Raw genomic sequence first — 19,827 nt, 5'->3', positions numbered from 1 at the left:
AGAGAGAGAGAGAGAGAGAGAGAGAGAGGGGGAGGGAAGGAGAGAGGGAGAGGGGGAGAGAGAGAGATAGAGAGATAGAGAGTGGGAGGGAGACAGAGAGAGAGAGAGAGAGAGAGACGGAGACAGAAAGGGTGACATAGACAGGGACAGACAGGGACAGGGACAGACAGATAGAGGCATAGACAGTGACAGGGACAGACATATAGAGGCAAGACAGACAGATACAGACAGGGAGACGGTGAGTGAAAGGGAGACAGAGGGAGAGAGAGAGGGAGAGAGAGGGTGACAGAGGGAGGGAGAGAGGGAGACAACAGAGGGAGGCAGGAGAGACAGAGGGTGGGAGTCAGGGGGAGATAGAGGGAGGCAGAGGGAGGAGGAGGGACACAGAGGGAGGGAGTCAGGGGGAGACAGAGAGCGGGAGAGGGAGACAGAGGGAGGGAGATGGACGGAGAGAGAGAGGGAGAGAGAGAGAGAGGGAGGCGGAGAGAGAGAGAGGGGGAGACATACAGAGGGAGGGAGACAGACAGAGGGAGGGAGGGAGACAGACAGAGGGAGTGACGGAGACAGAGGGACAGAGAGAGAGAGGAGAGACAGAGGGACAGAGAGAGAGGGAGACAGAGGGACAGAGAGAGGGGAGAGAGAGAGAGAGAGGGAGACAGAGGGACAAAGAGGGAGACAGAGGGACAGAGAGGAGACAGAGGGACAGAGAGAGAGAGAGGGAGACAGAGAGAGAGAGAGAGGGCGACAGAGGGACAGAGAGAGAGAGGGAGACATAGGGACAGAGAGAGAGGGGGGACAGAGGGACAGAGAGAGAGGGGGGACAGAGGGACAGAGAGAGAGAGGGAGACAGAGGGACCGAGAGAGAGAGGGAGACAGAGGGCAACAGACAAGAGGGAGGGAGACAGACAGAGGGAGGAGGGCGACAGAGGGAAGGAGACAGAGGAAGTGAGACAGATGGAGACAGACAGAGGGAGACAGAAGGAGGGAGACAGAAGGAGGGAGACAGACAGAGTGGGTGAGACAGAGGGAGACAGAGAGAGACAGAGAGAGACAGAGAGAGAGAGATATAGAGATAGAGATAGAGAGATGTGTGTATGTTGGGTCTGGTGGCTCAGCGGACGAAGGGGCCTGTGTTCAACCTCATGGTCACAGTTTTTTTTGCTCTAGCCCACCCCCTCCTCCACTGACCCCGCCCCCACCAGTGGGGCCCTTGGCCACAAACCACACTGTAAATTTGGCCCCAGAGAGAAAGTTTGTGAGTACCCATGGATTAGTACTTGACCCAATTACTCCGGACTCATAGTAGGTTGGTTCCCTAGACATCAGGAGTAAAAGGCCAAATGGCTGATGGTTGGGCCTAGTTGCTCCTGCTTCACCCTTTGCCCACTGAAAGGGGTTCTGAAAAGCATCTTTATTGGAAGGTAGGTATCTTTTATTTTTGGAAGAAATAAAATATTGCAGAATTGCGAACTGGTCCTTTTGCATCAGAACTACTTTTAGCTTTATCTGGCTTTTTAGTCACATCACTCTACAATCCGAGTCCTGTGTTTTTTTTCCTTTCCCCCTTGTACGAATGGGTCACCTCTGATGCCAGTGATAGTTCACCCGTGGCCACTTTGGAATGATATTGAGAGAACCCTCTTTACCCTCTTTACTGATCAGGGACTCATCTTGCAGCTAATGTTGTGGCTGTTTTCTTTAAAGTGAATATGTTTCATGTCTTTTGTATTGTTTTAATCAGTGTTGTGCAGCGAGAGAATTGAATTGGGAGGACGATGCTGAATCTCACCGAGCAGCTTTGCGGAATTGTCAGCTTGATACGGATATGCTGAAGGTACGTTGCTTCCACGGTGTTGCTTTCTGGGCTTTCTGTTGGTTTAAATAGTTATCTCCACTGTATTGCTTATAAGGTAATGTAGGCCAATGATATGTCTGTTTGTAGAACAGGTACAGATATTTGAGATTTGAAATGTATATGTATTTTATTTAAAAAATGGAAAGCTGGAAATATCTCAACCTGGTGTCATTGTAAGGATGTTGGGAGCCCCGGACAAGACATACTTTGGGGGGCCCTGTTTGAAAACACTTTGAATTTTGTGACCAATGTCTTGCTAGTTCAAACCCTCATTTTATCAACAATGCTAAATGATATGTTAAACTTTGGTGAAATAGGTCTTGCCTGGGACCTCAAATATTCCTTAAGATAACAGTGGGTCGAGAGAAAGACGGAGTAAAAAGTAAAGGTAGGCGAACAAGTTTAGATAACGAAATAGAACAGACAGTGGTTCAATAGCAATCAAATTACTTTACCAGGGAACTCTAGGCAAGTGCCCACATTGCCCATGCCTTAAAAAGTCTCTGTGCTCACCTGATTAAATTAGTGACATGACATTGTCCAGTTGAGTTATTCACATTCCGATTAAAAATGCCATCTACGATGCTAGTTAGTGATAATGGTGGAGGTGTTAATGAATGCGAAGACCTGGTCACAGAAGCCATCATTCTCTTGAACGGAGTGACGCATGGGGCTACGCATCTCAGATTATCGGATGACGTTGGATGGATGAATGTCGGATCGAGGCTACGCCGAGGACAGTCAGTGCTTAAAACAATGGTAGAGCTTTATTCACTCTCCCATTCAATTAAGGCCATCTGTGGTACTCTTCTTTTTTATAACACATTTACATGTGTTGTAGTTTCTGAAGTTGAAATACCCCACACTACTATGCATTAGAAATAGTGGGAATACAATCAATGCCCACATTGTACATGCACACATATCAACAGAAAGGCAGCATAGCCAGACCTCCAAGTAAGTTATATACCCATTTCGCTATGTACAGTAAGTAGCTCTTCAGTAACTTTCTACCCGGGTCTATTAGAATCGCTGTTGCGAACAATATTTTTGTGCCGGTTATTTTCTCATAGTCTCCAGATTCTTTTAAAATATGGCAAACATATTTGCCTGTGATGTTACTACAATTTCAGCCATATGTCATTGGTTGCTTCCCGACGTGGCCGTAATCTCTTGATTTATTCCAGCTTTTGTTGCCTTCAGTGCTTGAAATGAAAGTGCAGCTCCTTACTACCTCAGACTACCTGTGTGCTACTGAGAGTTGCAGGCCCTCCCCCCAATTACAAGAAGTGCACTCCTGCAGTGTTGAGACCTGAGTGTACTCGTCCTTTCAAATTAAGGGAGTGCAGGTACTAAATATGTCACATTACCTACCGATATAAAGCATTGGTTGCCATTTATGAGTCAGTGATTTTGAAATACAGTGTCTTTGGTGATCCCCTCAGCTCTGTATGTTATGTTATCTTCTATATATATAAAAACAAAAGTATGTCTGTTTGTCCTTTATGCATTACTACACCATTCATCCGATCGCCATGAAACTTTGGGAAGATGTTGAGTACACTCCCGCGAAGGTTTCTTGCAACAAAAAATTTTTTTTTTTTTTTAAAACAATTTGTTAAAAGTTGTTGAGTACACTCCCGCGAAGGTTTCTGGCAAAAAAAAAGAATAATGTGTTAAATATCACCCCCCGGCCCCCCAGGGCCCTCATAATCTTTCCAATACTGAACGTTTACAGTTTAAGGTGCGACTTGCTTTTGCAATGACCATCAACAAAGCACAAGGACAATCGCTGCAAGTGTGTGGACTAGATATAAAGCATTGGTTGCCATTTATGAGTCAGTGATTTTGAAATACAGTGTCTTTGGCGATCCCCTCAGCTCTGTATGTTATGTTATCTTGTATATATATAAAAACAAAAGTATGTCTGTTTGTCCTTTATGCATTACTACACCATTCATCCGATCGCCATGAAACTTTGGGAAGTTGTTGAGTACACTCCCGCGAAGGTTTCTGGCAAAATACCTTGTTTTTTTTTTTAAACAATTTGTTAAAAGTTGTTGAGTACACTCCCGCGAAGGTTTCTGGCAAAAAAAAAAGAAAAATGTGTTAAATATCGGCCCGAGGGGCCTCATAATCTTTCCAATACTGAACGTTTACAGTTTAAGGTGCGACTTGCTTTTGCAATGACCATCAACAAAGCACAAGGACAATCGCTGCAAGTGTGTGGACTAGATATGGAGAATCCGTGCTTCTCACATGGACAACTGTATGTGGCCTACTCGCACGTTGGAAAACCTTCTGATTTATTGGTGTACGCACCAGACGGAAAAACAAAAAATACTGTGTATCCACAAGCACTTGAATAAATAAACAGAATTAAAACAGCACTTTAAAATGTTTTCCATATTAAAATGAATAGGTTTCATTAAAAATGACACAATGTATATTGAATGTTATCATAAAAAGTTTTCTTATATTTCCTTTCTTCTGAGATCGCAGCAACGCGCGACGGGTAAGCTAATGTTAAGTAAATTTATAGAGCGCTCGATTACCCGAAATTGTTGTTTTGCCACTAGCTCTGGTATGGATAAATAGAAAACAGGCCTAGTTCTTAATATTGCCTTTTCCACACTTTACAACATTAGTATTTTGCTTTCTCTCCAATTTTGAAGTCTTGCCAGTCATTTCTCAACAGCAGTTAATATTCGGAGTCAGCGGTTTTTAACCTTTTGATTTCTGTGAACTCCACTAAATCCTTACTGGAATCCGAGAACCCCACCACTGAGTCACTGTTGGAAACCGGGGACCCCCAGACTAAGCAAGGTCTATGATTTGAGCCTCAAGACAAAAAAATACTTAAACAAGCATACACAAAACAAATTCCAAATATTGAAATATTTTGTTTCATTCACAGTCAAATATAGAAAACGATTTCAAATGTTCAGTTTTGCTTCTCTATTAGCATCATACTGTATTAATTTTAATGTACTCATTTTATTATTCTTTAGTTTATGAAAAACAGTGTGGGGCACCCTGCATAGGCCTCCTAGACACCCCAGAGGTTTTCGGGCGACAGATTAAGAGCCATTGCTCTGAGCCATCTTAACTCACTCCCCCTCCCCCCAACGCACATTCTTCCATAATCCCTCAAGTTTATTTGACCCTTTTCCATGGGCATGTTGAGATTGAAGCACAATGGAGAAAAATACAACAGGGGGTAATACACCACCCACAACTATGACTGTTTCATCATGAAGGTACTGGATTGAGAAGAACATCACATACCATTCAGAAACTTGACACTGATGCTATGCACAATCCTGATAAAGTCCTAAGGGGGCGAAATGCATTAGCTGGGCTGAATGGACAAACTTTTTTTGATGTAATGAACACAGTTGGAATTTGAATTCACATACAAGAGTCTTGAATAATTGAATCACATCGAATCATCAATACTGGATTTGTTTGTACAGTACAATCATGTTAATAGAACAAAACTCTTGTTATTATGATCTACGCTCCTTTTCAGTTGTTGAAATTGATGTTTTTTGATTGTGGCTCCTAGGTCATGTGGTCACGAAAAGCAGAGCATACCGGACTGTAGATAATTTGAACAATGCACTAGCACACCAATAAAGCCCACACTGCTGGTGCTAATTTTATTGGTTAATTTTTAGACACTCATGGTTCTAGCGTGTGGCCGATCTGTGTCATGAGGATATATTTTGGCAAGATGGAAAGACAATAAACGAACTAGAACCAAACAACTATTTCTGATAGATACTTCTAACTGCTCATTTTGTGAATATCCCCATGCTCTACACTGGATCCGGAGATTTATCTCAGCAATTCCTTTGCAGGCTGGTAGTTGGTATTGTTTGGCTCTGCGTCAACTCTGTCCCACCCTGGAAATGATGCCAGAGCCACATGTAGCCACCATCCCTTCATGCTGACATCAGTTTCTTTCATTCTGTGTATTCTGACACAGATCCGGAGATCGGTCCCTCATTTTTCGATCTGCGCCAGAACTTATTTTGCTAAACATTTACAGTGTTCAAGGGACATGTCTCCCCATAAAACTCCAGGCTTTAAACCCTGCAAGGACTGCCATAAGCAGATGCTGGTGACGGACTCCCAGCAGGTTTGTGTCTGGTGTTTTTTTCCTCACAGGACTAGAAGTCGTGTGATGACTGCACCACGATGGACCCAAATGCTACCTGAGACCACAAGGCCAAGCTCTACACCGCTGAACACCTAAGGGCCAATCTTAACCTACGTCATTATTGGAAGAGGTCCTCTTCCTACTTCAAGTTATCAAAAACTCAAGAAGAAGAAACATGACTCACCTTCATTCACACATTCTTGTCAGGAGAAGTCGTGCTAATGTCAGGGTGCTTTCTGATCTCGGTCTTGGTCCCCCACCCTGGGGCCAATCTCAATTCCCCCAGATCCAACCCCAATTCCAGGGTCCCCCAGTGATGCCTCCACAGGTCAAAGGCTTCAAGGAAGCAATTTTTACTATATTCAGCACCCTACCGGTGCCCCCGTCATACATCTGAGTCGCACGGGTCCAAGGGGGCGTCCAATTGGGCTACTATTGGTGGATCTGTCCTCATCCCTGACCGTTACTCGTAACCTGTCTGCTGGGCCTGCTTGTCCTGATTTATCTACTGTGCTGAGATACTTGCTGGTTCCACATGCAAATATACCCCACAGACCCAGGAGGAAGAAGCCTTTGTTCTTTCAGACTTGCAAACAAATCCACCTCAACCAAAATCACTCAACAGCAGACACAGACCAGACGGCCCCATTCGGACTTGTGTATTACATTGCCACTACTGAAACATGTTTTCAGATTCAGAATCCCATGATGGTGGAGACGGAGGTGAAATTCTCAATTTTTATGAAGAAGAATATCTGTTTTTAGGTCTCCAAGATGTCACTGGACTACATAAGTCTCCTGGCACTATCCTGCTGTCTCCCCCTGGACCTCCCATTGAGGAGTCAGCATCATTTACTATGGTTGTCAGGTGGACTGCAGAAGTCCTCGATCTCCAACTGCCATCAGTAGAGGTAAAAACTAATATTCTTAGAGAAGATCGACAGCCTGGTCTGACATTTTCAGAACACCACTCTTTCCATTCGTCGAGGCCCTAACAGATACCTTAATGGGCACTAGGACAAACCCTGGATCTTGCTTACCTGTGAATTGGAAAATTGCCAGATGGCACAGACCTGCACCACAGGACCCATTTTTTCTCCTCCAGCACCCTACTTCGTACAGTCTTGTGGTGCAAGCTTCCACAAGCAGGATGAACCCTAACTCTTGAGGTACTACAAACACAGATAGAGAGTCCAAATGCAAGGAGGCTTTTGAGAAGAATGTCGTCTTCTGCCAGCCTAGCCCTCAGATCAGTCCATTCCACCTGCCTCTTAGAACTTTACTTGCACATGTTATGAGACAAGGTGAATGAAATGTTGCCCACAGTTCCTGATGAGTTTTATGCCAATTTTGCCCAGATCATACATGAGCAAGCTCTGTCATCAGATTGGAGCAGAATACCACTGATTGCCTGGATATGGCAGTTGGTACCAGCTTGGTCCTTTGCTGCCATGCTTGAATGAGACCTATGGACTTCTCCAGTGATGTCTAGATGTCACTGATGGAAATGCCACTTAATGGCACTCGTCTCTTTGGAGACGAGGCCAATTTGGGCCGGAAGTACTTCAAAGAAAGCAGAGCCACAATGCACTCCCTTGAATTTTCTGCACCTGTGCAGTACGGCACTTCTTGAGGCTTCAAAAGAGGCATCCAGCCGAGGCAACATCAAGGCTCACCTCCACAGCAACAGAACTTCCAGTCCTTGTGAGGTAGTGATCAGGGATCTGGCCGACAATGTTCATGCTCTGAGGGGCAAAGCATTTCTGAGTTTCACTCCCCAGAATTCCAAGGTGTTATATAAAAAATAAGCAAGATTCTACAGAGTTCCACCAAAGAGTTGAAAATAATCACTTTGCTCTGGTTGCATTGCAATTTAGCACCAGTCACAGGAGCAGTGCTTAAAAATCAGTGCAAATGGAACCATGTGGTGGGCAGGAGTGCACAGCCTTTTAATTTATTTTGCTGTTGCACGAGTAGAAAATCTACTTCAGCTGCAGCAAATCTACCCGCGAAGCAGCCCTCTGACCATCACCGCCTGTTAGAAATGGGTAGCCTCTAGGTGGCAGATTGTTGCCTTGTCCAAGTAGGGACCCTTCTTTCTAGTCAGGATAAGGGGTATACACTTCTGAAGTAACCCCTGCTCCCCCCTGGGTAGCTTGGCACGAGCAGTCAGGCTTATCTCAGAGGCAGTGTGTGAAGCATTTTCACATACCCAACAGCAACACAGTGAAAACACTACAACAGGACTCCACACCAGTTTTAGAAAAAGATCCAATATTTTATCTGTCCAAACAAGACCAAAAATGATAAAAATCCACCATACAGTTCTTAGAAATATCAATAAGCAAAAATAGACTAAAAATACAAGAAAGACTGTAGCCCCTTCTATGCTATCATGGCCACGTGGACAACAAATCCAAACAGTTCTGGCTGACCACTGCGTTGAGGCCAGCTACGGCATCGGGAAGACCTGCAAAACAGTACCTTTAAGAAAGCAAAGCTTTGGTGACCTCTCATTTAGCCCTAAAGAGCTTGCGTTAGCAGGTGTCGGTTTGGAAGGTCGATGCAGGAGTCGTCTGGCCCTTGAAGGCACACGCGTTGCAGATCAGACTCCTCTCGGCTGAAGTCGGGAGCATCAACAGGTGTCAGAGCTGCGGTACAAAGTGCACTGGTGCGGCGTTTGGTGCCCTCAGGTCACGGTGCAGGCAGCGTCTCAGTGACAGTGGTCCAGCGATGTCGGTGAGCCCAGTGCTGCGGTGCAAAGTGATGCAGTGCTCATTGCAGTGCTGGCAGGTCGCTGTGCAAGCAGTGGCATCGTCGGTGAGGAGGCGCTGTCGTCGGCTGATGAACTGGAGTCGATGGCGCTGTCAGGCCACGGCTGTGGTACAGGATGAGGGCGGTGCTTCATGTAACTTACAATTGGTACCCTCAAACCACGGTGCAATCAGTGGGGGATACCAGGTTAGTGTATTGAAGCGAAACCATGTGAAGTACGGTGACCAAAGGTCACAGTGCATAGCAGCAGCTCGGTGACATCATCGTCAGTGAAACCAGGGTTCGGGTGTGAAGTGTGGCGGTGCCCTCCAAGGTGCCTTCAGGACACGGAGCCGGCAGTGGCATCGGTGATTCAATCAGATTTTTTTTCTTCTGTTGCAGCACAAAACACACAGTTCCCAGTGCTGGTAGCAGATGAACTTTAAGACTTTGCTGTTCCTGAGACTTCTTGAACAAGGAGCAAGCTCTACCTCAAGCCCTTGCAGAACCTCTAATAAAGAAGTTGCAGAAAGTTTAGTTCAGTCCTTTTTCTGCCCAAGACAGAAGCAGCCACTGCAGGCCAACACAGCACAGTGATAGTTCCTTCTCACAGCTTCTCCAGCTCTTCCTCTTGGCAGGTTCCTTGGTCTAAAGGAGTTCTAAAGTTCTGGGGTAAGGGCCCCAATATTTATACCTCTTTCCCCTTTGTTCTCTTGTGGCAGAGAGTCTCTGTGCTTAGTCCAAACCAGTTCTGTACTCTCTGGCCCAGCTTCCTGGCAGGAGGTGGAGACACACTTGTGTAAGGCAGACCAGGCCTAATCAGGTGCAAGTAAATCTCCTCCCACTACTCTAAATGCTGCCAGATCTATTCAGCCCAGCCCTGACACTTCCGGAAAAGGCAGGACACACCTCAATGCCCTCAAAGGCTGTCTACAGTAAATGCACATCTCCAGCACCTGTCACTCCAAAGCCAGACAGTCAATCCAGAACCCAGCCGAGGCACATGCGATGCTTTAGTAAGAAAATGCCTACTTTCTAAAAGTGACATTTTCAAACACACAATTTAAAAACCATCTTTAATACAAGATGTATTTTTAAATTCCAAGTTCAAGCATTCTAAACTCCCTTCTCCTATCTTGTCCCAATTGAAATAATCCTTGTAAGATGTTACAAAGTATCTCCCATTCTATCCTAGGGGAAAGATAGCCTTGCAATAGTGAAAAACGAATTACAGTACAGTACACCATCAGGACTTGTCACACACACCAGTACATGTACTACCTTTCAAATACACTGCACCCTGCCCATGGAGTCACAACTGCACGCAGACACTGCAGTTGCAAAATGAGAACCCTTTGAAGGGCTGCTTGTGTGGGTGGCACGTCCAGTGCTGCAAGCCAACTAGCAGCATTTGATTTACAGGGCCTGGGCACACACCACGCACTGTACTAAGGACTTAACAGTAAATCCAATGCGCCAGAAATGGAAACGCCAATCCATAAACATAATTTACCATAGGATGACTTGCACTTTAACACTGATCAGCAGTGAGAAAGTGCGCAGAGACACTAAACCAGAAAAAACAAAGTCAAAACTAGGAAGTCATAAAGCAAAAACACTGGGGAAACACGCAAAAGTTGCCAGGTCTAACACCCCATGTAAAAAAATTGCGCAAGGAGTCGCTAAATCTCGCTTGCACTCACTAGCTCGCATTTCTGGAGCCTTGCTGGGAACATTTTTTGCCACGTTGCGATTGGCGAGAGTTGCCAAATTCTGCAGGTGGAATGGAATATTCCATCCAACCCTTCTAATAAAGAGGGCCTTTTCAGTAAGCAGTACCTCCATTTCTGAAATGCGGGAAGGAAATGACACACTCACCTAATCGATCGGGTGAAATCGGGGAAAGGAAATAAAAGACACATTGAACTGGATCACTTTTATGGAAAAGATTTGTCTCTGGTAGGCTACGACACTGGAGAATCTCAGTGGCAAATGAATGGCAAGTCACTGTATAGGCTATAAGATAAGTAGGAGACCACAATTAAATACACTGTACAGACCAGACTGAAACATCAAATTGTACGAGACACTCAGGTAGACCAGGATACCAGACGGGAACCCCAGGATGCCACTTCAACCAGATTGGACAGTACCTGATGAGGCAAGAGGAAGAAAGGAGTCCTGAAGGTATCGAACACTACATTAACTACACTATTTGGACGATAAAAAGTGAAACATGAATGCGTGGGAACCAAGAGGAACCAAACAGCAAACGTGAGGCCCAAATTAGTACATAGAGGAGAGCCACAACTATGAGCAAAACTTTGCCAGGCATCAACTCCATGCCTCAGAATTGCACTAGGAACCCGTCTGTTGATCGGTCTAATGTTTAAGTCATTTCAGATATCATTATCCCATTCTCTACAGTCTCCCTATCTGATAAACTCTACGCCTGATCCCATGTTAGTGTTTCGAAAGAATCATGGCAAAGATATCTGAGGCATGGTTATTCACTCTAACCTCTACTATTTGATCTTTTTTATCATCATAGCAATTTATTCGACACAATGTAATAAAAGCAATAAAACATTACAGATAACAAAATATATTTACATGAGAACGATATCATTCAGGTATGAGAGCAAATGCACCGCAACATACCGCAAGATAATGACTAAAATATTGAGCTACAAAGTCAAAATATAAATCAAAGTCATTGTGCTAAAACTAGAATTCAATATTCAAAACAATCACAGTATTCTGAGTACGTGTATACAGAAAATGCACATTACCCCCAAAATATGGATCACTCTCACAGGCTAAAAATAGTGGCTCTTAACAGTGGATTCTTAATGCTGGGCAAAAATGATACTGAATGTTCTATAGCGGCTAGGGCCCTTGCTCTATTAACCCACTTTTTGCCCAAGCACCTTGCTACTGCACATGCATAGACGAGACTGGGATCCAATCTTTAGTTTCTTAGGGCAACAGAACTACTATGTGTCCCCATTAACCTGCAGGTCGCTTTGTTCCATGTCCGGCGTTGATCAATATACCCCCAAGAGGCAAATAATACAGGCCCAATGGATTCTGGTGAAAAATTACATATGGGACGCAATTCATTTTTCACAGGAGCCCAGCCTTTAGTGAATGCTTTAAGGGGCAAACGACCTACCCTGATTGGAAATAAAATGTCCCTTCCAGGGGTACCGTGATGGCATTCCAATATGGATCCAAGCTGCTAGTACATTTGAAATCTAGAATGTTTCCAGTCAATGGGCGGTTAAAACTCACACTAAACATATTTTTTGCTACCTATAAGCCAATAATGTTCCTTTAATGTCTTAGCCGACATAGGTGGATAGGAGTCGGGGTTGTCCCAGAGCTTACCAAGACCTATGGCTAATAACAATTTTTTAACCTGCCTTAGCCAGACAATCTTGTACAATCTATCAGCCTCCATCACATTCCTTAGGGTTGATGCAAACTGAATTAACACCAGTTGTATCCATATCCTCCTCCAAGACACCGATGGACAGAGTCTGGATCTAGCTACTAAAGAGTTACCATCCAAATCCATCATCAGAGGCTTGAGCGGAGTGCTCTGTGGTAGCCGGACCACGTTTCTTAAGAACCTACTTACCGAGCAAATTAGCGGAATTAGCTCAGAAAATCCCCACAGCTCTGAACCGTAAAGGAGTATATATGTGGAATACCGGTGAGATAGGTTGGTAAACGAACAACTATGTTCTTTAATAATGGCACCTGTAACTTGTCTGTGTTTCAGAGTCAAGAGTTCCACCTGGGATTTCCAAGAGAGTTTAGAAGATAAAGTGACACCCAAAAAAGCTGAAAGACTCAACACTTTCATTAGGTGTGCCCCAGCTCAAACCTACCTCTAAATGTTCTATCTTTACTTAACACTATAAGCGGAGTTAATTTCAAAACTTCGATTTGTGCAAAAACCTCTAAGTGGGATAAAGTGTGCTGAAGACCATTTGGGTTTTTTGAGATTAATAAGGTATGATCCACGAATAGCAGAATAGGTGTTTTTAAACCAGCCAAGGTCGGAGGTGCCATTGAAAACAAGGACAGATATTCAACGACATCATTAAGATATAGAAAAAACAAGGTGGGCGCCAGGACGGAGCCCTGGTGAACACCTTTATTGATGGAAAATCACTCTGTTACTTGTCCCTGGGTTCCCCAATGTACATGCGAAAAGTTACTCTCATGTAAACAAACCAATAGGCTCAAGAGATACCTGGGGATACCCATATCATCCAGCAACCCCATAGCCTACTCCGTGGGACCAGGTCAAAGGCAGATACGAGGCTGACAAAGGCAAAGTACAAGCTGCTTCCACTGACCACAACAATCTTCCAATAGAGAAAAAGAAACCGGAAAACCTGATCAGTCATAGATATCCCTTTCCTATGGCCCACCTGGAAAGGGGATATAAAAGCTTTGACAGTAATCAATGCCTCTATCTTCACCAGGACCAGCCTAGCAAAGATATTTTGTATATAATCAATCAAACTGTTTGGCCTGTAATTGCATGGACTGGACCTGCCCCCCTTAATATATATTGGAATACCCTCCACTCCCCTCCAAGAATCAGGTACAGGGGCACTGCTGGCAATGGCATTTGATAAAAGGAGGGTATGCTGGAACTACTTATCTCTCTTCTGTATGAAGATATCAGCTGGGATGTGATCTAACCCAGGTGCCCTACGTCTAGTAATTGTGTCCAGGGCTGAAGAAACATCGATTAAATCAAAAATGGAGTCCGATGGAATGACAGCGTCTTCTAAAGGTACAGCCATAAATGCATATTCTAATTCATTTGGGGAGGAGCTTTCAGAATTAAGTTTAGAAAAATGTGATAGCCTGGTTTGACCGCCCGGACCTGCTCCAGCACAGTCACTCCCCCACGCTCTCGATCCCACGTTGTGCAGAGCTGCTGCTGAACACCTCTGGTATCGTGATCTGTGCATGACTGAATTTAACTGCATCTTTGCGGAGCACTGCTGACTATTACATCGTATTTGTGAGCATTGTAGCGCGATAGATAAAAAAAGCATTACCGCACCTTTAACTGGCATTTCACGCCGCTCGCTCTGCTGTATATTGCAGCGCGACATTTAAACAGGCTTTCTCTATTTTGCTGGGACTTTGATTACGTTCCCGGGGCCTTCATACATTTGCTGCCCCTGCCTCGCATTGCCTTTGACCCTCCATTTTGTAGACTTGCTGTTCCCTGGCTCGCCCCTCCTCACGCTACCGCCTCCCAGCTGCTGCCCCTCCCACCCACGGATAGAGGGCTCCCTACCTCCTCAGACCCACTGTGACCGCCCGGACCTGCTCCAGCACGGTCACTCCCCCACGCTCTCGATCCCACGTTGTGCAGAGCTGCTGCTGAACACCTCTGGTATCGTGATCTGTGCATGACTGAATTTAACTGCATCTTTGCGGAGCACTGCTGACTATTACATCGTATTTGTGAGCATTGTAGCGCGATAGATAAAAAAAGCATTACCGCACCTTTAACTGGCATTTCACGCCGCTCGCTCTGCTGTATATTGCAGCGCGACATTTAAACATGCTTTCTCTATTTTGCTGGGACTTTGATTACGTTCCCGGGGCCTTCATACATTTGCTGCCCCTGCCTCGCATTGCCTTTGACCCTCCATTTTGTAGACTTGTTGTTCCCTGGCTCGCCCCTCCTCACGCTACCGCCTCCCAGCTGCTGCCCCTCCCACGCTCCGCCCCCTCCTCTCTCCATTTATGGCCAATGCCCCCACGCGCAGCGTCCACGCGCTACGGCCGCGCCGAAGGTGCGCCAAAGGTAAGCCCGTCTACGCCCGTCCGCGCCTGGACCGCGCCCAGCGCCAGAGCCCCTGGTCCTCGTAATGCCCACCCCTCCCGCATTACTTATGATGCCACCACCCTCCTAGCCCTTAACCCCGGCCGCTCCCCCTACTGCGTCCAAGCCGCCCCTGGACACACCCATGGACCCTTTTCCTGCAACTCCTGCAAGTTCGACGGCACCAAGAACAACTCCTCATCTACGAACACACACCAGATATCCGACCCCAACCACCTACAATGCATCCTGCTCAACACCCGCTCGGTCCACAGGCACGCCATCGACCTCTGGAATCTACTAGACACCATCTCTCCGGACGTCGCCTTCCTTACAGAAACATGGATGAACGCCACATCAGCCCCAGACATCACCATTGCCATCCCGGAAGGCTATAAGATCATTCGCAAGGACCGTACCGGCCACACAGGAGGAGGCATCACTATCGTCCATAAGAAATCCATCCGCATCTCAACCAGCTCAGACGTCAATCTCGCCAACACCGAACACCTTCACTTCCAGATCCACATCGACCCCAAGACCACACTCAGAGGCACCCTCCTTTACAGGCCACCAGGACCCCGCGCACAATTTAGCGAGGACATCACGGACTTCATCACTCCACACGCGCTCCCCTCCGAGGATTACATACTTTTGGGAGACCTCAACTTTCACCTTGAAAAGAACAACGACCGCAACACCACCACCCTTTTGGACAACCTCGACAACCTCGGACTTAAACAACTTGTCACTACCCCCACCCACATCGCAGGTCACACACTCAACCCTATCTTCACCTCCAGCAAACATGTCTCCTTCAGCCACACTACAGCTCTCCTTTGGACTGACCACAGCTGCGTTCACTTTACCTACAACAAGCCCACATCCAACAACCACCCCCAACCCACTCTGCAAAGAAACTGGAACAAAATCACCATCGACCAGATCTCCTCATCGCTTCTTCAAAACCCCCCAGCCCATTCCTCAAACCCAGACCAAGCAGCCACCAACCTCACCCATTGGTTATCTAACAGCGCCGACATCCTAGCACCTCTGAAAAAACGACAAATCCAAATAGGCAGCAAGAAGGCCTCCTGGTTCAACGATGATCTTAAGAAATCCAAGAAACTCTGCCGCTCCCTTGAGAAGGCCTGGAAAAAAGACCCAACCACCAGCACCAAGGACGCCTTCAAAAACGCCACCCGCATACACCACCAACTGATCCGGAATGCCAAGAAAGCCGCTTTCAAGGACCGACTAGATAACAACGCCCACAACAGCAAGGAATTATTCAACATCGTCAAGGAATTTACCAACCCCTCAGCCAACTCCAACGACATCACCCCCTCTCAAGCCCTCTGCGACTCCCTAGCCTCATTCTTCCACAACAAAATTGCAGACATCCACAACAGCTTCGACAACCGACCCAAAGACCAACCCACCCAACCCCCTGCAGGACCCCCACCCTCCCTGAACATCCTCAATGACTGGAAGCCAATCTCCACTGAGGACACCATCCGTCTGATGAACTCTATCCACTCAGGATCCCCCACAGACCCATGCCCTCACCACATCTTTAACAAAGCAGACTCCATTATAGCACCGCACCTCCGAGACGTCATCAACTGCTCCCTCAACTCCGCAACCTTCCCGGAAAGCTGGAAACATGCCGAACTCAGCGCCCTCCTGAAGAAACCCACAGCTGACCCCACCGAACTCAAAAACTACCGCCCTATCTCACTCCTTCCATTCCCGGCCAAAGTCATCGAAAAAGCGGTCAACAACCAGCTCGCCGCATTCCTCGAAACCAACAAATCCCTCGACTCCTCACAATCCGGCTTCCGAGCCAAGCACAGCACTGAAACCGCCCTTATCGCAGCAACAGACGACATTCGAACTCTACTGGACAATGGAGACACAGTCGCCCTCATCCTCCTCGACCTCTCCGCAGCCTTCGACACGGTCTGTCATAGCACCCTTTTACAACGCCTCAGAAACGTCGGAATCCAAGGTAAAGCACTGGAATGGATCACCTCGTTCCTCACCGGAAGAACCCAGAGAGTCCGCCTTCCACCATTCAAGTCAGAGGCCACTGAAGTCATCTGCGGCGTACCACAAGGATCTTCACTCAGCCCCACCCTCTTCAACGTGTACATGAGCCCCCTCGCGGTCATCGCACGCCAACACAACCTCAACATCATCTCCTACGCCGACGACACTCAACTGATCCTATCACTCACCAGAGACCCTAACACTGCCAAAACCAACCTGCATGAAGGAATGAAAGAAGTAGCCGAATGGATGAAGCACAGCCGTCTGAAACTGAACTCAGACAAAACAGAAGTCCTCATCCTAGGCACCTCCCCCTCCGCCTGGGATGACTCTTGGTGGCCAGAGGCCCTCGGAAAAGCACCCATCCCGACGGACCACGCACGGAACCTGGGCGTCATCCTGGATTCCTCACTCTCGATGAACAGACAAGTCAACGCCGTTTCTTCATCCTGCTTCAACATTCTTCGCATGCTCAAAAAAACATTTCGCTGGATCCCCACCGAAACTAGAAAAACAGTCACCCACGCTCTGGTCACGAGCCGACTGGACTACGGAAACACCCTCTACGCCGGTACCTCCGCTAAACTCCAGAAAAAGCTCCAACGCATCCAGAACGCTTCAGCCAGGCTCATATTAGACATCCCGCGTAAAGAACACATCTCTGGTCACCTGAAAAACCTCCACTGGCTCCCCGTCAATAAGAGGATTACTTTCCGGCTCCTAACCCACGCACACAAAGCACTCTACGAAATCGGACCCGAATGCCTCAACACACGTCTGTCCTTCTACACCCCCTCCCGCCAGCTACGATCCTCCAACCAAGCCCTTGCCACTGTACCTCGCATCAACAAAACCACCATGGGAGGTAGATCCTTCTCCTACCTGGCAGCTAAAACCTGGAACTCACTTCCCACTCACCTTCGCCTTACTCAGAACCACCTAGCATTCAGAAAGCAACTTAAAACGTGGATATTTGACAAGTAATTCCCCACCCTTCTTCAAGCGCCTTGAGACCCTCTGGGTATGTAGCGCGCTATATAAATTTATTGACTTGACTTGACTTGACTTGGTTTAGCCACGGAGTCCATTGCAACTACCATATTGCAGAGTTGGCAATCATGGGTAATCCATTTATTGACACAAACATCAAATGTTCCTGTTATGGCCATAAACTGACCCAGATATGTCACCTTCAATGTTGATTACACAACTTGAATTATTAGAATGGGTGCCTAGCTTTAATATGAATATGGATAAAAAATTGGAACTTCTCACTCTGACTCTTGCTGGAGACTCTTCCCAGTGGCCGTAGAGTGCCTTGTCCTTTAATTGAGCTTGATGGTCTATCCAAAACCTGGCAGTAAATGTAACTAGTTCTTTGTTGACGCAGCTTATGCCTAATTGGCATAATTAGTACTCTGTTCACGCAACCTATATGTGATTTGCTTCTATCAAAAGTGACATCGTGCAAGGCATAAATAGATTCTTGATTTCTTCACCTCCTTTAGGCTCTTCTTAATTTTAAACCTGAAGGTGACATTCATGCTCTAAAGAAAAAACTAGGAGGCATATTATCAAGAAACCGCATTAAAATTATCGCCTCTTTAGCGGCATGAAGCCCATGTTCTGGTGTTAACATGGGCTTCTATTGGAATTCTCAAGGGCATATTATCAAGCCCATTATTGCCGCTTTAGCAGCAGTTTCCTGCCGCTAAAGCGGCGATAATTTTAACGCCGTACTTGATAATATGCCCCTAGAGGACTTCATATGGGCCAGGAAAAGAGCCAGAGAATCAAAAAAGAAACAGGATGGCTTCTAGATCTAGAATCCATGTCCAGTTAACAATATGTCCCTATACTATGACCATGAATCTCTACAATCCCCTATTCACGCATGCAACAAGGAGGGAATCAATTTCAGAGTTGGAGCAATGGCAGGGAGAATTTTAAAAGACATGTTGCCTGAGGGGAAATTAAACCCTTTGAGCAATGCCTTAGAATATTCCCGTGGCGTCAGACTGGATCCAGAAAATCTTGAACAGTACCTCTCAGCACCATCATTCAGCTCTGTGTTGGCGTCATCTGCATTGGAAGTGACGTTGCAGTGCCTATAAAGGCGCCACGTCGACTTGATGACATCAGTTACTTTTTTCCATGTGAACAGTTTTTTTTACTTTTTGTCAACATTTTTGTGGTTTCCCTCCCAGTGTGCTAGGGACATGTCCCCAGCGAAACCTTTAGGGTTTAAGACTTGCAGGGATTGATAAAGGCAGATGTCAGTGGCAGATCCCAACTTGGTCTGCCTCTGGTGTCTGGGGTGGGAACTAAGGGTAGGCAGAGGTATGGACTTCTCTAAAAACTCAGTGAATTCTGTGGAGTTCCGTGTGTGGCATAGTAAAATGTATAACACATTCATGTGTGTTACATCACGTGTAAGGGACACCGCCCCTCTTGTCCCCCTTTCATCGCCCCTGCACGTTCACAAATCAGACAGCCTTGCTACAACAGAATGCAGTTGGAAGCACGAAGCGTGGCACTTACCGGCATCTGCGACTCCACGTGTCCTACTGCAAGGAGAGCAAGAGGTATGTTGTCCAGCCCAGCTCTAGAAGGGTCGTGGCTCCGTGGGAGAGCCCTACTCTCCTCTCTCTCCTGCCTGCATGAGGTATCTCCCAATACGGCCAGTGCTGTCACCGGAGATCCTCATTCCTCCCAGCCTCTGCTTCACTCTCTTCCCAGTCATGTAGGAGAGCTCAGCCAGGCATCTGTTCTCCCAGAAGCAGGGAGAGCAGACCTGTCATCACTAGTACCCAAACGCATGGGCTGCACTATAGCCCTTTGAGGTCATAATGACTCATCATGTCATGTGATCTGCCTAACCAGTGGGCCTTTAGCTGCCCTAACACCGCTCTCAACTGCCACACAGCGTGCTGGTCTAGCCCCAAATGGTAGGGGAGCTGCCGGTAAATTCCGCTCCACCCTCATTGCTGAGTTTTTGCTGAACTTCGCACTCCAAGCGGAGTGGCAAAAACTCTGCAAGCTCTGCCGACGAAGTGGAGTTTTACCGCCCAGGATTAATGGGAACGTGACCCCAGGCCAGCACTGAGTGCAAGTTGATACAGCCAAATGAGGTTA

At 46.6% G+C, this 19,827-nt stretch overlaps 1 protein-coding gene across 1 annotated transcript in view; it reads left to right on the top strand.

The window, feature by feature from the left end:
* The window catches only part of LOC147727391 (coiled-coil domain-containing protein 171-like), a 1,936,181-nt gene that overhangs the window by 333,247 nt on the left and 1,583,107 nt on the right, over positions 1–19,827 (top strand). Inside the window, exon 4 of the mRNA XM_086963620.1 lies at positions 1,742–1,834. Coding sequence (XP_086819746.1) covers positions 1,742–1,834 — 93 coding nt within the window. The remainder of the gene's footprint in view (positions 1–1,741; positions 1,835–19,827) is intronic.

This window comes from Lissotriton vulgaris, chromosome 3_1, assembly GCF_964263255.1.
Source record: "Lissotriton vulgaris chromosome 3_1, aLisVul1.2, whole genome shotgun sequence".
Classification (NCBI taxonomy): domain Eukaryota; kingdom Metazoa; phylum Chordata; class Amphibia; order Caudata; family Salamandridae; genus Lissotriton; species Lissotriton vulgaris.
The sequence above is the reverse complement of the archived record's forward strand: the minus strand, read 5'-3'. Positions and strand labels throughout refer to the sequence as shown.